Source organism: Coloeus monedula (genome assembly GCF_965178545.1).
Source record: "Coloeus monedula genome assembly, chromosome: 1".
Classification (NCBI taxonomy): domain Eukaryota; kingdom Metazoa; phylum Chordata; class Aves; order Passeriformes; family Corvidae; genus Coloeus; species Coloeus monedula.
The window spans coordinates 91,279,667-91,297,431 of record NC_138781.1 but is presented as its reverse complement, the minus strand read 5'-3'; the positions used below and the strand labels follow the sequence as shown (position 1 = coordinate 91,297,431).

At 40.7% G+C, this 17,765-nt stretch overlaps 1 protein-coding gene across 4 annotated transcripts in view; it reads right to left on the bottom strand.

Annotated features, from left to right (window-relative positions):
- FHOD3 (formin homology 2 domain containing 3) overlaps positions 1-17,765 on the bottom strand; it is a 386,114-nt gene that overhangs the window by 58,904 nt on the left and 309,445 nt on the right. For all 4 annotated transcript variants that reach the window (XM_082288796.1, XM_082288793.1, XM_082288794.1 and 1 more), the window contains 3 exons: positions 14,126-14,340; positions 7,874-8,179; positions 3,249-4,138 (listed from right to left, as the gene is read on the bottom strand). In XM_082288796.1, the coding sequence (XP_082144922.1) occupies positions 3,249-4,138; positions 7,874-8,179; positions 14,126-14,340 (1,411 nt within the window). The remainder of the gene's footprint in view (positions 1-3,248; positions 4,139-7,873; positions 8,180-14,125; positions 14,341-17,765) is intronic.

Here is a 17,765-nt window from a genome sequence, read left to right as displayed (position 1 = left end):
TCTATCTCAATTAGCAAGGATTTAATACAGGAGATTTATAATGGAATCACTCAGCTGCCACTGACTTTTTCCAGGATATATGTATGTAATCTTTTTCAGAAATTCTGATCCACATTTATGACTTGTCTTGGCATTTATTGAAATTGCAACAAATTCTTTCAAAAGGAATATGTGTCTACACATGTATACACATGTGTACATGAAAACAGATTCCTTCATTTTTCTCTCCTACTAATTTTTGTGTCTGTGGGCCCATGATGAATCACTATATCCCACAGGGTATACATGAATCAGCAAAATAATACATTCATGCAAAACCAAGTGGATGGCAAAAGGGCTGAAACAACCGCATTTGATTCAGGAGTGTCTGCATGTTCTCTTCACAGAAAAGTAAACACTTAGAAATACTTTGCCAAAATACCTGCTTTGTTTGGTGGAGTGAGAAGGAAGGAAATACTAGACTGGCTTGGAGGAGATCCCTGATCACTCTTTCTATATAATGCAGTGGTGCTCTATTCTAAAAAATAAACCATCTGCAACTAAAGGTGCTTCACTAACTAAAATCAATGTGCAAGTTTCTCAGTGTGGCACAAGTTTTCCTAAAATCAGGAATCTTCTCTTCCAGTCCCAGCCCCCAAAATCCTGCATTATATCCTACAATTTAAAATCCACTTTATTTTATTACAGTCTATTGTGTTTAATGAAAAACTTCTCATGAGCCAGGAAGTAGCTGTTTATAGCTGTGTGTTGTGGAAATCACAGTGAAGGATTAGAAACCGGAGTAAAATTGGTTACAGCTGTATGAGAGAGCATAAGCACAAGATAGAGCCAACCCCCCCCCTTATACACCCTGACTTTGCTTTTCCTCTCATCCTTCTGGACTGTTCCTTTTCCATGCACCTACTTCCATCTCTTGCTACGAAATCTGGAGGTTTGACTTTTGATTTGTTGCTCTGCACTCTTTTTTCAGCTGAACCAACTGAGCTGTGAGTCAGACTTTACGATATTATAGAATAAACCTGTTTTGGATTGCAGCCATTGGACAGGAGAAACTAGACACAACGGGGAATGTGCTCTCTGGAAATAAACCAAGCAGTCTGGAAAAAGCGAGAGCTATCCTAATTTGAGTGCAATCTTTGTACCAAACCTCAAGTCTTTTACGGATTCAGTGGTCTGCTTAATTATTCCCACTCTGACTTGATCTAAGGACCATCTCCTCCTCTGGAAGGTTTGCTGGTGTTCATGAAAACCAGGCAGGAGTTTCCAAAGCCTGCATAGAGTTCTACTACCGTACTCCTCAGTCCCCATTGTCTTCTCTGTAATGAGACAATGAGACTTCTATGTCTGTGTTATGGGACAGGGTGGAAAGAGAGCCAAAAGTACAGTGTCTCATGCAGAGAGCAGTTATTAGACGCCAAGGGGAAAGCAGTCACCTAAATCATTTCTCAGACTTGCACTAATTTCAAAGAAACCTGCTCACTCATCTTCCAGCCATAAGCCAAAAGCTGTGCCAAAGCATCAGGCAGGTTTGAGAAGCAAGTGTGAAGGAGGGAAAATGGCCAAGGCTAGTTTGGGAACATGCACAATGATTGACTGGAAAAGTAAACAAGTCATAATTCCAACAATTTACATTTTATCAAAATTTCATGTGAGAATAAAAGATTAAGAATCAGCCAGAGTGCTCCATTACAATGCTGGCACTTAGCACAAAGCTAAATTTTGGAAATGGCAAATATGTCATCATTCCACATTCAATTCGAGGAATTAAATATTTTATGGATCTAAGAAAATGCTCTCATTCCTTCCATCTATGAACCATCTGTGGCAGATTTGTATTTACGGGGAGAGAGATGAGGAGTAGCACGCCATGACGTCACCAGCATTCCTTCCTCAGCAGAAGAGGAATTAGAGAGAGAAATTAATCTCAGCATTGGCCAGATGAACAATCAGCTGAATATGTTTTTAAAGGTGCTACACCATGCATTTCAGGTTTATGTGCATCTTTGTCACAAAAAAATTCAGCTAAAAACAGTGATGGCAGGATGTACACGAGCCATCTCTGTATATACCTGTTGCTTGCTAGGTACTTGGGGGCTTGGTTATAGAAATTGCAATGTTTCCACTTGGCTGAGAAGATCAAGAATGACTATTAGAAAATTCTGAGTTAATAAACTGGACAAGTGACACAGAGACCCTTTACTGAGAGACATCCAGACTCCCCAGAGGAGGAACAAACAATAATATCTATAATACATAGTAGATATAACCACTTTCTCTAGAAAAAGAGAAGTAAAATATTCAAGGTGCGGACTGCATTTTATGTTACTATAAGATATATAGCATACAGAGAAAACACACAAGCAATTCATTTATTTTAAGAGAGATGGACACTTTTTACTATGATTTTAACTGGAAAAAAACATTGTTTCCCTGATACCAATTATGCTGCTTAGAATAAAAAAGAGTTTATGAAGCCATGAAAAACAAATGTTCAGGCTAATAACTTTTTTAATGCTACTTCAAATTCCTACTAAATGTAACTATAAAAAGCTTCCTTTTGTTGTTGATTCTAATGTTAAACAGCCATGTCAGGAGCCTTTGGGAGTTTATTTTATAACAATACTGAGGAAGAGGGAATCCTAGCTACAGAGGTATTTCCTGTGCCATCTTCCATCCTAAAATTGCCACATTGCATAAATTAAAGTTTTAAAATAGGCCTGTTCACCAGTATAAAACAAAAACCCAACACCCCTGCAGAGTTCAGCTGTAAACTTGGTCTAGCTGATAATTTGATCCTTCAGAACAAAGCACACAGCAGATCCAGTCCGATATTCTAACCTTTCCACAAAATGATTAGGAAAATATTACCAAGTGAAGAACTGTCAAATACACAGATATGAGTCACCACACTGTGACCTTTTTATGAATGTGACAGAAAGTATTTCACATTCCAATACCTACTGTGGCCCTCAGCTATGGACAGTCTAATGTAAAACTTGTTGGTATTTGCCACTTGCAGTGATATCCCACAACTGTTAGACCTGAGACAGGAGGGCAACTTGGCACGTACAACACCCTAGGCTCATCTCTAGTGTCAGGCCATGGAATATCTTCCGTCATAGGCCAAGCTAGAAACACATCCAGTAATTTCCACTGGTTTCATATAAACAACATAAATTACCTAGATCTAATTCAGAATGAATACCAATACAATAGCAGAAAAACAGCAAACTGAATACAAGCTGTACCTTTGTGACAGGCAGTTCCTTGGATTTTGACTCAAAGAGATGCTCCAGTTTGGAAGTGTCCACCTTAATGGGTTCCAGTTTCGACCACAGGAATTCTCTGCAGCGTTTGTTGTTTTTACACTGCCACTCAAATGGCCGTACCTCATTCCAAAACAGACGGATGGTTTTCTTCTTCTTTATAAATGCTGGCTGACCCCTAGAAACCTGGGGTGACCCTAAACCCTGAGGAGTGCTGAACAGTGGAGGAGGAGCCAATAAATTAGCAGAGGGCGGAGGTGGAGGCGGACATCCAAACAAGGGGGGAGGCGGTGGAGGAGGCAAACCCAGAAAAGAAGGTGGAGGTGGAGGAGGGGGAACAAGGGAGTCCCCAGGACCCATATCCATGTCCAACACATCTACATCATCCTCCTCCCCCAAGTCTGTAAAATCCATGTCTTTGATTTTAAGTTCTCGAGGATTAGCCATGAGCTGATCCCAGATGTAATCAGATTCCTTCTTTGTCTGTGCTGGTGTTTTCTCGGGGACCTGTTCACTGATTTCATCTTCAGGCACTGCTGTCCCCTTAGCCAGATCACCACTGTTAAATTTTTCTGCAAAGGCTTTCACACTGCCTTGGTTGTCCAGATTTCCGATCTCCATCTTTTTGACACTTTCATCTTTGCCCTGCTTTGTGGCCTGAAGAATAGAGATCCTGCTGGCTAGGCTAGTGAGTGACTCCTCGCTTTCCTCCGTCTCCTTCTTTTCCTCCTTCGCCTCCAGCTCCTTCTCCTCTTCATCTTTGGGCTTTTTGTTATGCGCATACAACATGTCCAGCATAAACCGCTTGTTGTTGAGGATGTTGCTGCACTGCTCATTCACACCAGCATCCTGAATGGTCTGTGACCATGGACCTGCAATCACACACACAGAGATGGGAAGTCAAGGGAAGAAAGTCAGAGCACCAAGAACACTCTTCAACCCCCCCAAAAAAACCATTTGGGGGATGCATGTACAACTAGTCTGAAACTGGGTAAGCAGTTACTGTCAAAATTCTGAAATAAGATACAGCACTGATACATGGCCTGATCTTGATGGGTTGGGAGTAATTCTCAAAAATGGAAGGGGAGTAAAGAATAATAGGTAGCTTGGGAGGGACTATGTAACTTTCAGGATTTGAATGTTCAGGTTTCTCCTGAAATCTGTCAAGTTTCACTTTGTGCTTACTACCTCAGCTCATTTTATACAGTGCACAAATTCTCATAACCTTTAGTATTCCAGAATGGGGCTTAAATATCATGATAATGACACAAAATAGGTTATCATACTCTTCACCTGGCCACGTACTGGAACAACTTCAGGAAAATTTCCATATGAAAGAGATCTTTCTTGCCTGATGTCAAGGTCAACATGCAGCTGTTTACTTCTCCTCCTACCACCCTGCTGGCTAGGGAAGGGCAGTTTTCAGACCCGGCCATTCCTCAGAACCCCCTGGTGGGGTACCTGGGCCATCTTCACAACACAGACTATTGGAATTCCAAAGCAGGCTGCATACCCAGGGTACAGCTCTCAGGGCAACTCAGTGAGTATAAGTATAAGGAAGATTTTTAAAGTTGTTTATAATATGAGAACCTTTATAAAATATTTTTGAACATGCTGCTCGATAACCACTATTACCCTCCCTGTTATATGACAGTGTTGAAAGACTATTGGCCTTCCCACATCACAGTCATTTAACATGTCACTGTAATGAAGCTTCATCTTTCTGACTACTGCTTTTCTCACCAATAATATGCAAAATACCATGTTTGAGACAGCACCATAAATAACAAATTATAGTGGTCAAACTGTAAAAATATATGATGTAAGCGTCTCTGTGACTCCATTTCCCTGAATTTAATACTGCTAACCAATGTGGATAATGGGTCTAAAAATTATGGTGCTCCTTTTTCCAGTGGGCATCAAATAAAGTGATTAAACATGCAACAATGATAATTCTTCACACTTGCTGTATTTCCTGTATGGAATTCCTTCTGTTCCCCATAGTCCTTACACATTTTATTAATACATTTTTCATAAACTCTGCTTCTTTTATTTCATCATTTTACTTTGATCGCTAGCCTGCCTTTTTTGGGAGATCCTTGTGGTTAAAGATTTTCTTTTATACCTGTTGGTTGCCCTTTTTCTTAAACTCCCATTTTATCTTTGTTTCTTCACTTACGCTCCCACCTTTTTCAGTACTTTATAGTTTTAAATAACTTTTACGGCTTCCTTTGTCAATGGAGCTGCTTTCTTGCCACAACATCTAGTCCCGTGCTCTGAGAAGGTATCCTCTTGGTGAGCTCTACATTCAGAGCCCCAGAACTCCCTGCCTCCCCTCCCTTAAAAAAACAGTGCATTAAACTGTAGGGCCCTGAAGCACAAAGCATATGGACAGCAGTGACTCCTGCCTCTATTTAGATCAAGCTCTAAACCATGTTTTAAAATCAGTCCAGAGGTTTAACCCCAGACAAAAGAAAGATTTTTTTCAGAAATGGATACAACCTACTTTCCTGCAGGCAGCTTGACTGCTTCCATGATCTGCTCATTTTTCCTCAGACTTAATCCATGGGATTGCTTTCTTACCAATACTTGTCACCTGAGGCAGTCTCTTAGATTTCTCTCAGAGGTCGTTTCATTAGACAATGTCACTAGACAACTCCTTCCCCACACCATCGATTTTACCCAGCTGTGCCCTCACAGAGGATTTCCCCCTATTCCAAGCCTTTCTTTCAAAGATGTTCAAGATGGCTCCCAAGATCCATCCCACAAACCCCACATGATCTACCCGCTCTCAGTTTCACCAGATGGAAACCTTCAGTGTTTAATCCCTTTGCAAAACTGCTCATCGGAATTTCCGTAGACACAGGCTCTAATTTGGGTTCCCCAAGTCTGCCTCCAATTGTCCAAGCTGATGAAAGATCACTGCTATGAAGACTCTTGCTACCTTGGTGGTCTATTCTGCCCTTTCTCCACAGGTAAAGCTTTGAAATACCATTGGAGAAACAAGACTTGTTGGAAGCCAAATTTGACAGGATGGCTAATGAAGAAGCCTGCACCAAGGGCTTTGTCCTCAATGCACCTGGGCAGGACCTCATAAATGGCAGAATGCACGTTAGGAATCTCAGAACTGCTGGAGAAAGTGCTCTTGTTTGCTTTCCAAAACTCCTCAGCTACTAGAGAGCAAACAATTCACTACACGAGACCTCCTACACAGCACTACCGAATAAATCTTTGGTCTACTGGTAGTGTAGGACAATTTTAAGATGTTGATTTTAATAAGAGTACATTTCTTAGCTTTTAACAAAAGTACATGGGGACTTTAAATTGGAGTGGTAACAGGTCGGTAACAGACAAGATAAGGAGAAAAAACCTGCAACTGGTCTCCTTTATTTGCATTTGGACTATCTTGGACTATGCCACAGTGTAACAACATCCTTCATCTGTGATACCTCCCCTGCCTTTCCTACACATATATCCATCTACATCTTTATGAGTACAACAGCATTCTAAGTAACTCAATCTTGGTGCTGACTGAAAAGAAATTAGCTCTTAAATTTAGGATATAATTCATGTAATGCTTCCCAGAAAAAGAAGTGACAGACTTAAACTTGAACAGTTCAATCTGACAGTCTGTGTCTGAGGTAATCGCTGGGATTCAGAGCCACCCCTCTTCTTTCAGGACAGAGCAGGACTATTTCACACTGTGAAGCACATCTTGTTTTCTTATCTAGAATTTAGAAAATGTAGGACAATGCATTCCATGGCTCAGAGCAAAGAAAACGTGGGAATCCAATGCCCTAATTACATTACATTCCTTTACCTCACTATAAAAAAGGGAAAAGAGTAATCAACAAAGTCAAAGTCTGCCTTTTATTCCCTCCCTGCCTGGGTGGCATGACGAACTCTGGTTATCATTATCTCTCTGGGCAGAAACTTGGTACTTAACGTGTTTCCCAGGCCGGGCCTTTGCAGGCTGGTACCTGGTGGCGTATTTGACCAGAATCCCTCAGCACCACAAAACTGGTCTTTTCCAGAAAAGGTGTACCTCATGTGCCTCCTCCACATGAGCTAAAGATGGCCACAGCCCAGACCTATCTTCAGTAGCTCCTATGTATCTCTCTCTGCTGTCTGAAGCCTGACCAAGACAGAAGAACTGAAGGGAAGGAACAAACATCTCAGCCCTCACTGTTCTTCCTTTTCCACTAAAAAGATGAGAAAAGGTATCTGGAACTTCATGACAAATCATGTCAGCACAGCCCCTTGGCTCACTGACTTATGTACAGAAAACCCAAATAAATGCTCCAGGAGTTAGAGATGCAAGTCTCTGCAACATGGTAATTCAATAGTTAATATATTAATCTTAGGGGAAGAAAATGATCTCAAATCAAATGAAACTTCATTTCATCAAGGCCCTACTGTCCCTCAAACATAGAAAGCCCAATAAAGTCTGGATGTCCAAGCAGAGAGTAGACAAGACTTGGCCACAGTGAAGAAAGTCTTAGATAGGTGCAAAGGGTTTGTTAGCTAATTAACACAATATCAGAGCTGCTAATTGAACATTCTTTTTCCACCAGAAACCCTTCATTATTGAAAAAGCTTCACTTTACCAGTTTCATTGTCACTGGTTAACTTGTCCTCTCTCTCTTCCCTCTCTAAAGTGCTGCTTGCTGAGGATATACTGGATGCAGAACAGTTGTCTTTTTCATTCACTTCCTCATTCTGCCTCTCTTTTTCACTGAGTATTGCACTTTCTTCTGGCTCTCTCTCTGGTCCTTGCTCCACCTCACTCTCTGGTCCCACCTCTGTAGCCTCTATTTCCTTGGGTGTCTCCGTTCCCTGCTTGGCCTCAGCCTCAGCCTCCTGCTCTGGTTCTGGTTCTGTCTCTGTCTCTGGTTCGGGTTCACTGGCACTCACTGGTGGAGAGAACAATGGGAGAAAGAGATTCACTTAACAACGGAGCCATCTCAGGTTCACCTCTCTAAACGAGAGCGATGTGAGCATTGTACAAGTGCCTTATGGAAAGAAAATAAAACCAAGTCCACGGCATGCTTAGGAACATTGGGAGCAACAGACTGATGGATGTTGTGTGACGACAGCATTGCACATGAGAATGGCCTGGCAAGCCCCCTCACTTGCTGTCTGGAGCCAGCCCACTATTTTTATACATACTTCCACAGCTGCAGTGTTGGACTCACACAAGGATTTGAACAAACCAGCAGAAAATGGGCATCTCACCTGAGCATTGACAACTCAGTGCCTAGACAGAGCCAGGAAAGAAGAGATTTAAAGAAAAAAAAAACAAAAACAAAAACAAAAGGAGGGTGATTGTGGCTTTTGGTTGAATTTTCTTTGGGTTCTGGAAGAATTCTTTTTTCACCTGATGACGAACACTTCAACGAAAAAAATACAAATATTAGTTTTAATAACACAGTTGAATGGCACAGTCTGGAAATGGCACTGTCACACATTTGGCTGACAAAAACCATATGTTGTTTCATGCACATTTACTTCAGAATAGCCACATCAAAACTGAGCAAAGTTTCCAACTGCTTGGCCTATGGCACATATTTTGTTTCCAATTGGTTGGCATATGGCATACGATGAGCTTTTTTATCAGTTGGCACACAGCAAATACTGTTGATAGTACACTTGGTTTCTTCTTCCCTGCTTTCCCAGTGAAACGAATTCATTCACCTTTAGGGTTTTTAGCTGTAACAGCAGACTTTCACATGCAAATATTCTCTGCATGCTGCAAAGAAACTGAAGAGCATCCGCACATGTTCACATCAAGCAGCTCACAATTCTCTGAAACCTGAAATGGCCATGCAAAGAGTGGCAAAAATGGGCATGCATGTTAGCTCTGCATACTTCCCAAATTCTCTCTGTACTAAATCTTGTGTTGGGTGGCTGAACTGTAATGACCAAGTCACGTTTGTTTTGTCCCTCTGTTAACTGTTTTTCACTACAATATTGCAAAAGAGTCTTCTGGACTTCACATTGTCTTTGGATTACATGAAATACAATGGGATTTTCTTCAGGAACTACATGAACCTTTGAAGGAAAAAAAAAAAGTATCACACTGAAATACTGGAATGCAATCCAAATACTTCAGTCCTCTACTGAGCAGGTAAGTAGATTTATCCTAAGTAAATATAAGCCAAAATAACAAAGATCATATTCTTCTCCATTGAGAGCACCTGAAAGTCTAATACTAGATATGCAGGCACCTCTGCACGTGCCTCATTTCTCTAAATGTACCTTACCTATGACTGTATCCTGGACACTGCCTAGGAGAGAATCAAAATTACAGAGGACTGTCAAGAAGTTGGCAGATACTACAAATCCCAGTGATGTGTTTCTCACCACAGCTGTCAGCGTGTAGGTATAGCATGAGAACATTTTAAAGTCAAGCCAAGATTTGAATATAACTGAGATGGAAGCTTAGGAATTCTTCAGGAGTTCCTGGAACTAATGTGGTACTTTAGCATGAAAGATTCTCAGCTTGCCATGGTGCAATGGTCCATATATACAGATGTCACCAATTCATCCATGAATAATCATAATGGCATATGAATTTTAGATACTTCTCTCTAAAAAAAAAGCTATCACGCAATAACCAAAAAGGTCAACTCCAACAGATCAGAGGGAGAAAGAAGCTGATTAAAACATGGCCAGGACTCCTAATGCTTATTGTACCTTTGTCCTTATGAAGCTACACTGAAGATTCAATAGGAAAAAGTCAGGGGAGATTACAGGGAGATGTAAGAAATGCTTGAGAAAATGGAATGTTCAAAAGAATTCCAGATACTCTTCTAACAAGAAATATTCCATACACACCAGAAATATGCAGCAAATTAGCAGAATCTAATACATAACAAAGAGTAAAGAGCAATATACTGACATAGGCTGCTCTTTTGAGTTCAAGAAATAACAAAATCTAAGTACTAGAAAAAAACAAGGATATGTTGACACTCATTTTGACAGCCTCTCTCTCTCTCTCGATATCATATCAAACAATCCACCTATAACCCAAATCACTTAAAAATAGTGAGCTAAGTCCAGCAGCACTTCCCTTAGGAAGCAGTACAAAAATCAAATCTGCCAGGAAACACTATCAAGAGAACAAAGTCAGCAAGCTAGACATGTGTCCATCACTTGCATTTCCATCATGTAATCCACTGCGGTGATATTAATGAGAACTTCTGAAGATGTAAAAATTATGATTCTCAGTGAATTAATAGTGGCCTATTTGAAATGAGCTCAAACTTTCAGCCCCACATCTACTGGGTCCATTTTCATACCCAACAAAACACTACTCTAAGTGGCAACCCTACCGGTGGCAAGAGAAATAAATAACAGACCAGGCTCTGTCCCCTGTCTTCAGACTTCTACTGGTGGAGAGTGCAAAGGCTCAGGAAAGCAAGCCTGTTCGTATCAAAAAGCATCAGCAGCTAAGAAGGCGTGCCTGAGATGTTAAGGAGCATGACACCTTTGTAAGCTGATCCCTTCTGAAAAGCAAGGCTAAGAACTTATAATACAGTAGAGGGATTTGGACATTTCATTTAATACTCAACTATAAATGAACTTTGAAGCAGACACAAGATGTTGTATCCTGTTGATAAGAACTCAACCCTCCAGTCCTATAAGCCCTCAGAGAGAACAAACATCCCTCTGGGCCCACATCTAATCCCCTGTCAGGCTAACAGATTAGCCAAACACATCCTCATATATTTTCTCTGCTTTCCACTTGGATGTGTGAGATACACATGCTGAGTGTCTCTTGTGGATGCATACAGTAAGTCTGAAAATGTCTATGTCTGCCCAAGACCTCTTGTTTCAATTGCTCAGGCATCGCCTTAAGTCTTGGCTGTTATCTCCCTTCAGCTCCTCCAGCACAGGGTTCCTCTTCCTCTGAATTCTGCAGGGACTCCCTATCTCTCCCCACTCTTGCTCCAGTCTTTTCCTCCCACTCCTTGTGATGGTAAGAACAGGTGCAGAGTGAACTGGCTCTTTCTTCATGCAGTCAGAAACGATCCTTTTTTGTCCCCCCACCCCAGTTCCTCCTCTGACTTTCTGTGTCATGGTTCCTTTGGATTTACAACTGAGACTGCACTGGGCTCATTGCACGCTCGGGCTCTGGTGCTTCCCCATCTGCTGAGATGCTGTCATCAGTCATACTCTGGGCAGTATTTGAACCCTGCTCAACTACCAGTATGTTCAGAAAGTCTCCTACTATCCACAGCGTGCACCTGGGTTGGCCTGCTTGCTTCCTCACGTGCTAAAAAAGCTGCTTCTTTCAGAGAAGGGTTCACCTGCAATTCCTTTGTAGATTGACTTCAGAGATGTCTCAGTTATTGTTGCTCCTCCTTTACTGCATACTTGCACTTCACAAAATATTCTCCAATGAAATTACAAAAGAGTAAGTAGCTGCTCTGAAAAAAGAAATTAAGTTCCTTTTTGCAGTTATGGGACTGCCTTAATTTCCTCTGAATGCCATAACACAAGTTTTACAAGAGTAAGTCCTACAAGACTTGATTACTTCAGTGGAACCAATTGTTTTATATGAGAAAACACTTCAGCTCAATAAGTCTAGATTTTTATATTGGGCAATGATACTGGCACATTTCACAGTGTAAAACAAAGTTCCACAGACAGAATCTGTTTCCTTCTTAATACCAGTAGATACTGGATGGCCACAGGATATTTCAGCACAAAAGAAATAAAATAAATCTGGCTTCAAAAATCCCTTATTGTTTTGCTAGTAGATGAACACTCTTTACCCTTGACCTCAGGTTCTGAATTCTGCGGATGAATATCACACATGTGTTAACACCATTCTTGCAGAGTCTTTAGAGCATCCTATGCACAGAACCAAGGAACTGTTTTCCTTCTGCTGTTTCATTCCTGCTTGGGAAGATGGTGAACCCCACGCTAAAAGCAACTGCTTGGGGTGCAAATAATCTGAGTTCTGCCCATGTCTCTGCTTCAGCTTTTCTACAACTCGCTTAAGCAAGTTAATGCTTCATTTTCTCTACCTATTAAGTGGGATTCATAACCCTTCCTAAGAACAGTAAAATTGAGATTTTAATTCGTTACGGAGCATAAGGAAGTCAGGTAATAGTACAGAGACCGTGGCACAGTGTCTATATTAAGCCTGTCCCCTGTTGGCAGATATTGAATGATATGGACTTCCAGATGGTGTGTCCTACCCACATGCTCATGACTTCCTATGACCTTTCCAATGCTTTTGGTAGGTCTGAAAAAGCAGCCATTCCCCATGCACAGATCCCACTGAAGTATGCAGATTTCAGGTCCCTGCTCAGGCTCTGTCCTGGCCATCTGCCTGTAGCTGCCTTTGGCTGGAAGCCTACCCTAACCCCATCCATATATTCTCTCCTTGTGGTCCATCTGCCAGGCTTCCAGGTGCTGCCCTCCAATGCCTACTATATTGCCAGGAGTTTTAGTAGAGATGTCCTGTCTATCCACATGTTGATAGCTTTGCCATATTCTGGCTGTCTGAAGCTGCCCTGTACACCTGCTCTAAATGTATTCTCCAAATGGATTGTGCTGCTCCATTTCATGCTGCAATTTTTTTTTAATGCTTCCAGGAGAAATATGTTAAAATAATCATCACAAGAGATACTTGCTCCCTACCCAGCTCTGAAATCCTAATGGTGGAAACATCCAGCTTATTTGCTCTAAAAGCAATATAGCATCAAATAAAATGGGCGTTTGGATGTTTCTGACTATCAATATTGGAGGAAAATATCTGTGGTTTCTAAGTTCAAATGATTCTACTGAGACTCTTAAGGTTCCAAACAAAAAAACTGGGGAATATAATTGGGAAAATATATAAAACTAAATAAAATAAACTTCACCTACTTAGTACAGTGAGGACAAACGTATGCAACATTCAGTATTTGTAACGTTTTTCTCAAATTGCCTTGCTTTATAGCATGCTACCAGCCATAACACTCCATAAAACCAAGCAGTGCAAGTTACAAATGCATTAATCACCAATAGCATGTAGCAGGAAATCAAATAAAATAAAAATGAGTGATGGCGATAATTTGCCCTCAACATGCATTCTAGCTCCCAGTGTTAATGCAACATCATGTGGTGCAAATATAAATCTGTATGGCGTCTGTTGTTTTGTGGACTGAAGGAGAGGTACATGATGCAAGTGGCAGAATCACACACACACACACAGAAAAAGCATTGCTCTGTACACACCAATAAATTATATGACAGCAAACCAACCGTGCAAACACTGGTTATACTTTCCTTTTTACTAATTGTCTGTGGTCTCTTTTAAGTCCTTTATGACTTGTGCTACAATTTTAAGAGTTTTTCTTGGTATTAAAAATAATCAACACACTCCCCCTGCCTTCAGTTCAAGACCTTTTCTGTTTGTCACATTCAGCCTGTGCTCTACTGGAAGGTTATTATAATCTTGGCATTCATCTGTTGCATTTCTTTTGAGAATCCACATACGCAAAATCTGTTGGCAGGAACAGTTTGTCTACTTCTCATATATAAGGAACATGACACTAAAATTAAAACCCTCTATATTCTCTATTTTCTAATTATGCCATTTGAAGAGCAACAGACAATGATAGGATAAATCATAGCAGCAATTAGCAGTGTATTCTATTATTGAACAGATTACATGATATCCAAATCAATGCAAAAGAATAGGAAATTCAGGAAGACAGGATGGAACAATGCAAGACCCTTTACTTCGGCATCTCATAGATTATATTCTTGCAGTCACGCATCAAAAATCACCACTGTCCCAAGAGAAATAAACAATGCTGTGAGAAACCAGCATTGTTTCCCCTGCCCTCCTTTTCACTTACCTTCTGAGGGCTGAGGAGTTCCACAAGGGATGGAAGGGGTCTTCGGCTCTTCCTGGGACTCTATGGATGCTGGGCTGACACACTTGGGTACAGGTGAGGATGGAGCTGAAGGAGATCTCAGATTCAAGGACAGCTCACTTCTGCCTCGGCTCACACTCCGACTTTTCAGCTCCTTCTCATACTCCTCTGCTGCCAACTTCTCCAAGTATTTGTATCTGAAAGTTAAATTCCAGAGGGTTTCCGTAAAGAAGAAGAAGCCTGTGGCTGATGCTTGTTTATGGATGAAACACCTGCAGAGAATGAGCTGATTTCCTGACACAAGGGGTACAGCACTGAACTGCCTGCTTGCCCAGTCTGCCAAAAAGTGCACACCAAAGCAAAGACTACTGCCCTGAAAAATGTTAAATTGCGCATTACAATACAAAAGCAAAAACCAGCAGAGTTAAAGAACCTTTAGATGGAGTATTTTGTCTGCACAGTCCTTCTCCTTTTGGAAGCATTTGTCTGTCCTCCTTTTCACCCTCCTCCTCCTCTTCCTCCTCCTCTCAGCCCTCCCTCTCCCAAAACTAAAACGGGAGAGAAAAAAAAAAAAACTAAAAAGAAGAAAAAAACCCCCTCCAAACCCAGAGCCCCTCAATACTGATGCAAATTGCCAAAATCTGAGACTTGCTGTAAGGAGAGGAAAATGCAGCAGACAAAACCAGATATCCCTGAAAATAATACCAATAATAAACGTTTGGATTGACTATCTAAAGACTCTGAACCTGCTTCTATTTGCTCTGAGAGCAATGCACTGGAATTCACTTTGTTCTCTCCAGAGCCTACAATGGAAAGTTTCTTTTTTTTATTCTGAAAAATTTCTCTGCCGGACTCAGACATCCAATAGCTTGTACCTGACGTCACATGTAGTTTATTCATCAAAGTCACTTTAAAAGAACAAAGATACATCTGTTTTGCATTTTAGGCAGGCAGAACTCACTAACTGTTTATTAAGACCAGCTACCAATCATATTCTTCATAGTATGCTTTATACATTTCGACCAAAATAACTTTTAAATATGTGCTTGTTCCAGATGTCTGCTAATTTTATCCACCATTATTTGCTAAGGAATAAATTCATGAGTACAGCTGGATCAGGCTTTAGACTGTTTGCCTTATCCACAAGTGAGCTATTAGACAGGTTAATCAAGACTACTGCTTATGTCCCTGAAACACTCTGGTCATTCCCTATAACACACTGCTGTAAACACTTCATAACAGTGAACACCTCTCCTCCCCCCTTCTGCATCACTGACAGCCAAAATTAGTGTACGATGGTGCACTATAAGCAGGCAGGGTAAAGAAGTCAGCCATATGTGGTAACAAACATGCTTAGTACATATGGTAGCCACACACGCATGCACATTTGCAAACATCCATATAGAGCACAGAAATGTGTCTTTGAAGAGCAGTCCTTGTGTTTTCAGAGGCAATTTGCCTTATTGCAGACAGCAATAATGAAGAACAAATTAGTTTTCTTTTATTCCTCCAGAGGTATGCACAGGCTTTGAACAAATTCTGCAAGAGAAAGAACCCCTACAGACTCTGGATGAAAATATAACAAGCTGCATACTTGCATGGTTATAAAATAGGAACTGTTTACAGTTCTAACATGAAGCCAATTCTTGGGACTGAATCTTGCCTTTTCAATAGAGGGGAAAGCCTTTCTCTGGCATCAGCCTGATGTTTGCTACAGTTCATGAAGCCACTCTTTCTTTGAACATTGGTCACTTACGTACAGTGCCTTCCACCTCCTCACAAGCAGAGCAGATGGGACTCCAGACTCATAAAGAGCCATTCAAACTGATTATTTGGCACAAACAGGTACAACCCAGCTGGCTGCTGCCAAGGGGGTTTTGCAGTTTGCCAACAGACTACAACAAAGATCTGGATGGATCCTTCTATAATGGGGAGAGCTACATTGTTTTATTGTCCTCAGTTCTTTTTCAGGTGCTTTAACATCTTCTGTAGCTGTGTGCTGCACCGCCAACCAGCAAAGCAGAGATTAACATCACGCGGTGACTTTTCAAAATGTATCTGATTATTATACTGAAACAAAAAAGGGAACCAGAACAGCAACTCCAATGGCAACACATCAGCAGAACTAGTTATGAAATGGGAAGCTTAATAAATAGGTATAACTGAGAAACAAAAAACCATTCAAGAATCAGTTACTAACTCTTCACACTTGATAAATGACATTATTTAGGTTATTTTTTGTTTCTGACAAATATCTTCATAATGAATGAATGCCAGCAGTAGATAAGCAAGGTCTCGTGAAGACCAAAACCTGAAGGAGTTGAAAGGATGAGTTACCATACCTCCACCACAGGATTGACACTGTACATGCTGCCATATTCTTTTAAATCATGGAAACCTGCAGACACTATCACACCTAGGTTGAGTCTTCTCTACAGACAATGAGCCAAAAGTCTGAGGCTATCCATTTGGTATTTCTCATGAACATAACACTGGACTTATCATCTTCAAGTAGATGAAAGTATCATGATGAGCTCTCTAGGTATCTGAGCAAAGCCCCGACGGCAACTTAAAATGTTAACGTATCAACAAAGTCATGGGGTGGAGACCATTTGAGCTGTAGCTCACACCAGAGAGGGCTTGGGAGCTCCCCTTTCCTGGGGTTTATTTTTTAATTACCACTGGAAAACACCCAATCAAGCAAAGGGAAAAGGCCTCAAATCATAGAACAGCAAGAACTGACATGGAGGAAACATACAAATCTGTTTTTAGCTAGGATTTTAGGGATCTTGAGTATAGGATTTTCTTACAGTCTATGCATTCTCCTAAAACAAGTTAACATGCAACATCCTATAGGAAATAAAACTTCATTTGTGCAAAGGTGTTTGTTAAAAAAGTAGTTACAGAATTCCAATGTAATGGACTACTGGTGCAAGACTTCATTTGCAGAAGTTTTCTCCAGTATTTATGTGCTGTCAAAGCAAACATGTCTTTCCTCTTTATGAGTAGGAACTGATAGTTTAACATCTCAGCTCAAAAGAGCCCTAAGGATAAAAAAACATTCCTAAGAACAGTGAAATAGTCTCAGATTGCACAGTAGTGATGGTGAACGTTTCTCCAAAAATACTCCAGTTGGCATTTTCCCTTACAACTTGAAAGTTCTGAAGAACTCACTTCTAATTTGTTTCAAAACTTGCAGATGAGCATGCTCCCTGAAAAAGGTTTTACTCAGCTCAGATCAGTGTAGGATGCTTATGTGCTCAGGTGCATTTCATTTTAGAAAATGCTTTAAACTATTTGTAATTGTTTTGACTGGAAGCACAATGGAAAGCCCATCCACCTTTTCTTACTCCTAGAGATGTTAAAATAATTTTTTAATATTAGCTACTTCAGCCACAATAGATAAAACTTCAGTCTGCAGAAACAAACTGTCTCCTGTATGATGATTTTGTAAAAAAACCCCACAAAAGCAACCAAAAAAAACCCCAAGTAAAAACACAGCAACACAATGATTTCTGAGATGGCTGCTCTCTTATTATGATAATGTAATTCTAATTCTTGACAATCCAAAAGTATCTTCAGAGAGTAATCTCTAGAGGACCATAAAAGCAGAACTGAAGCA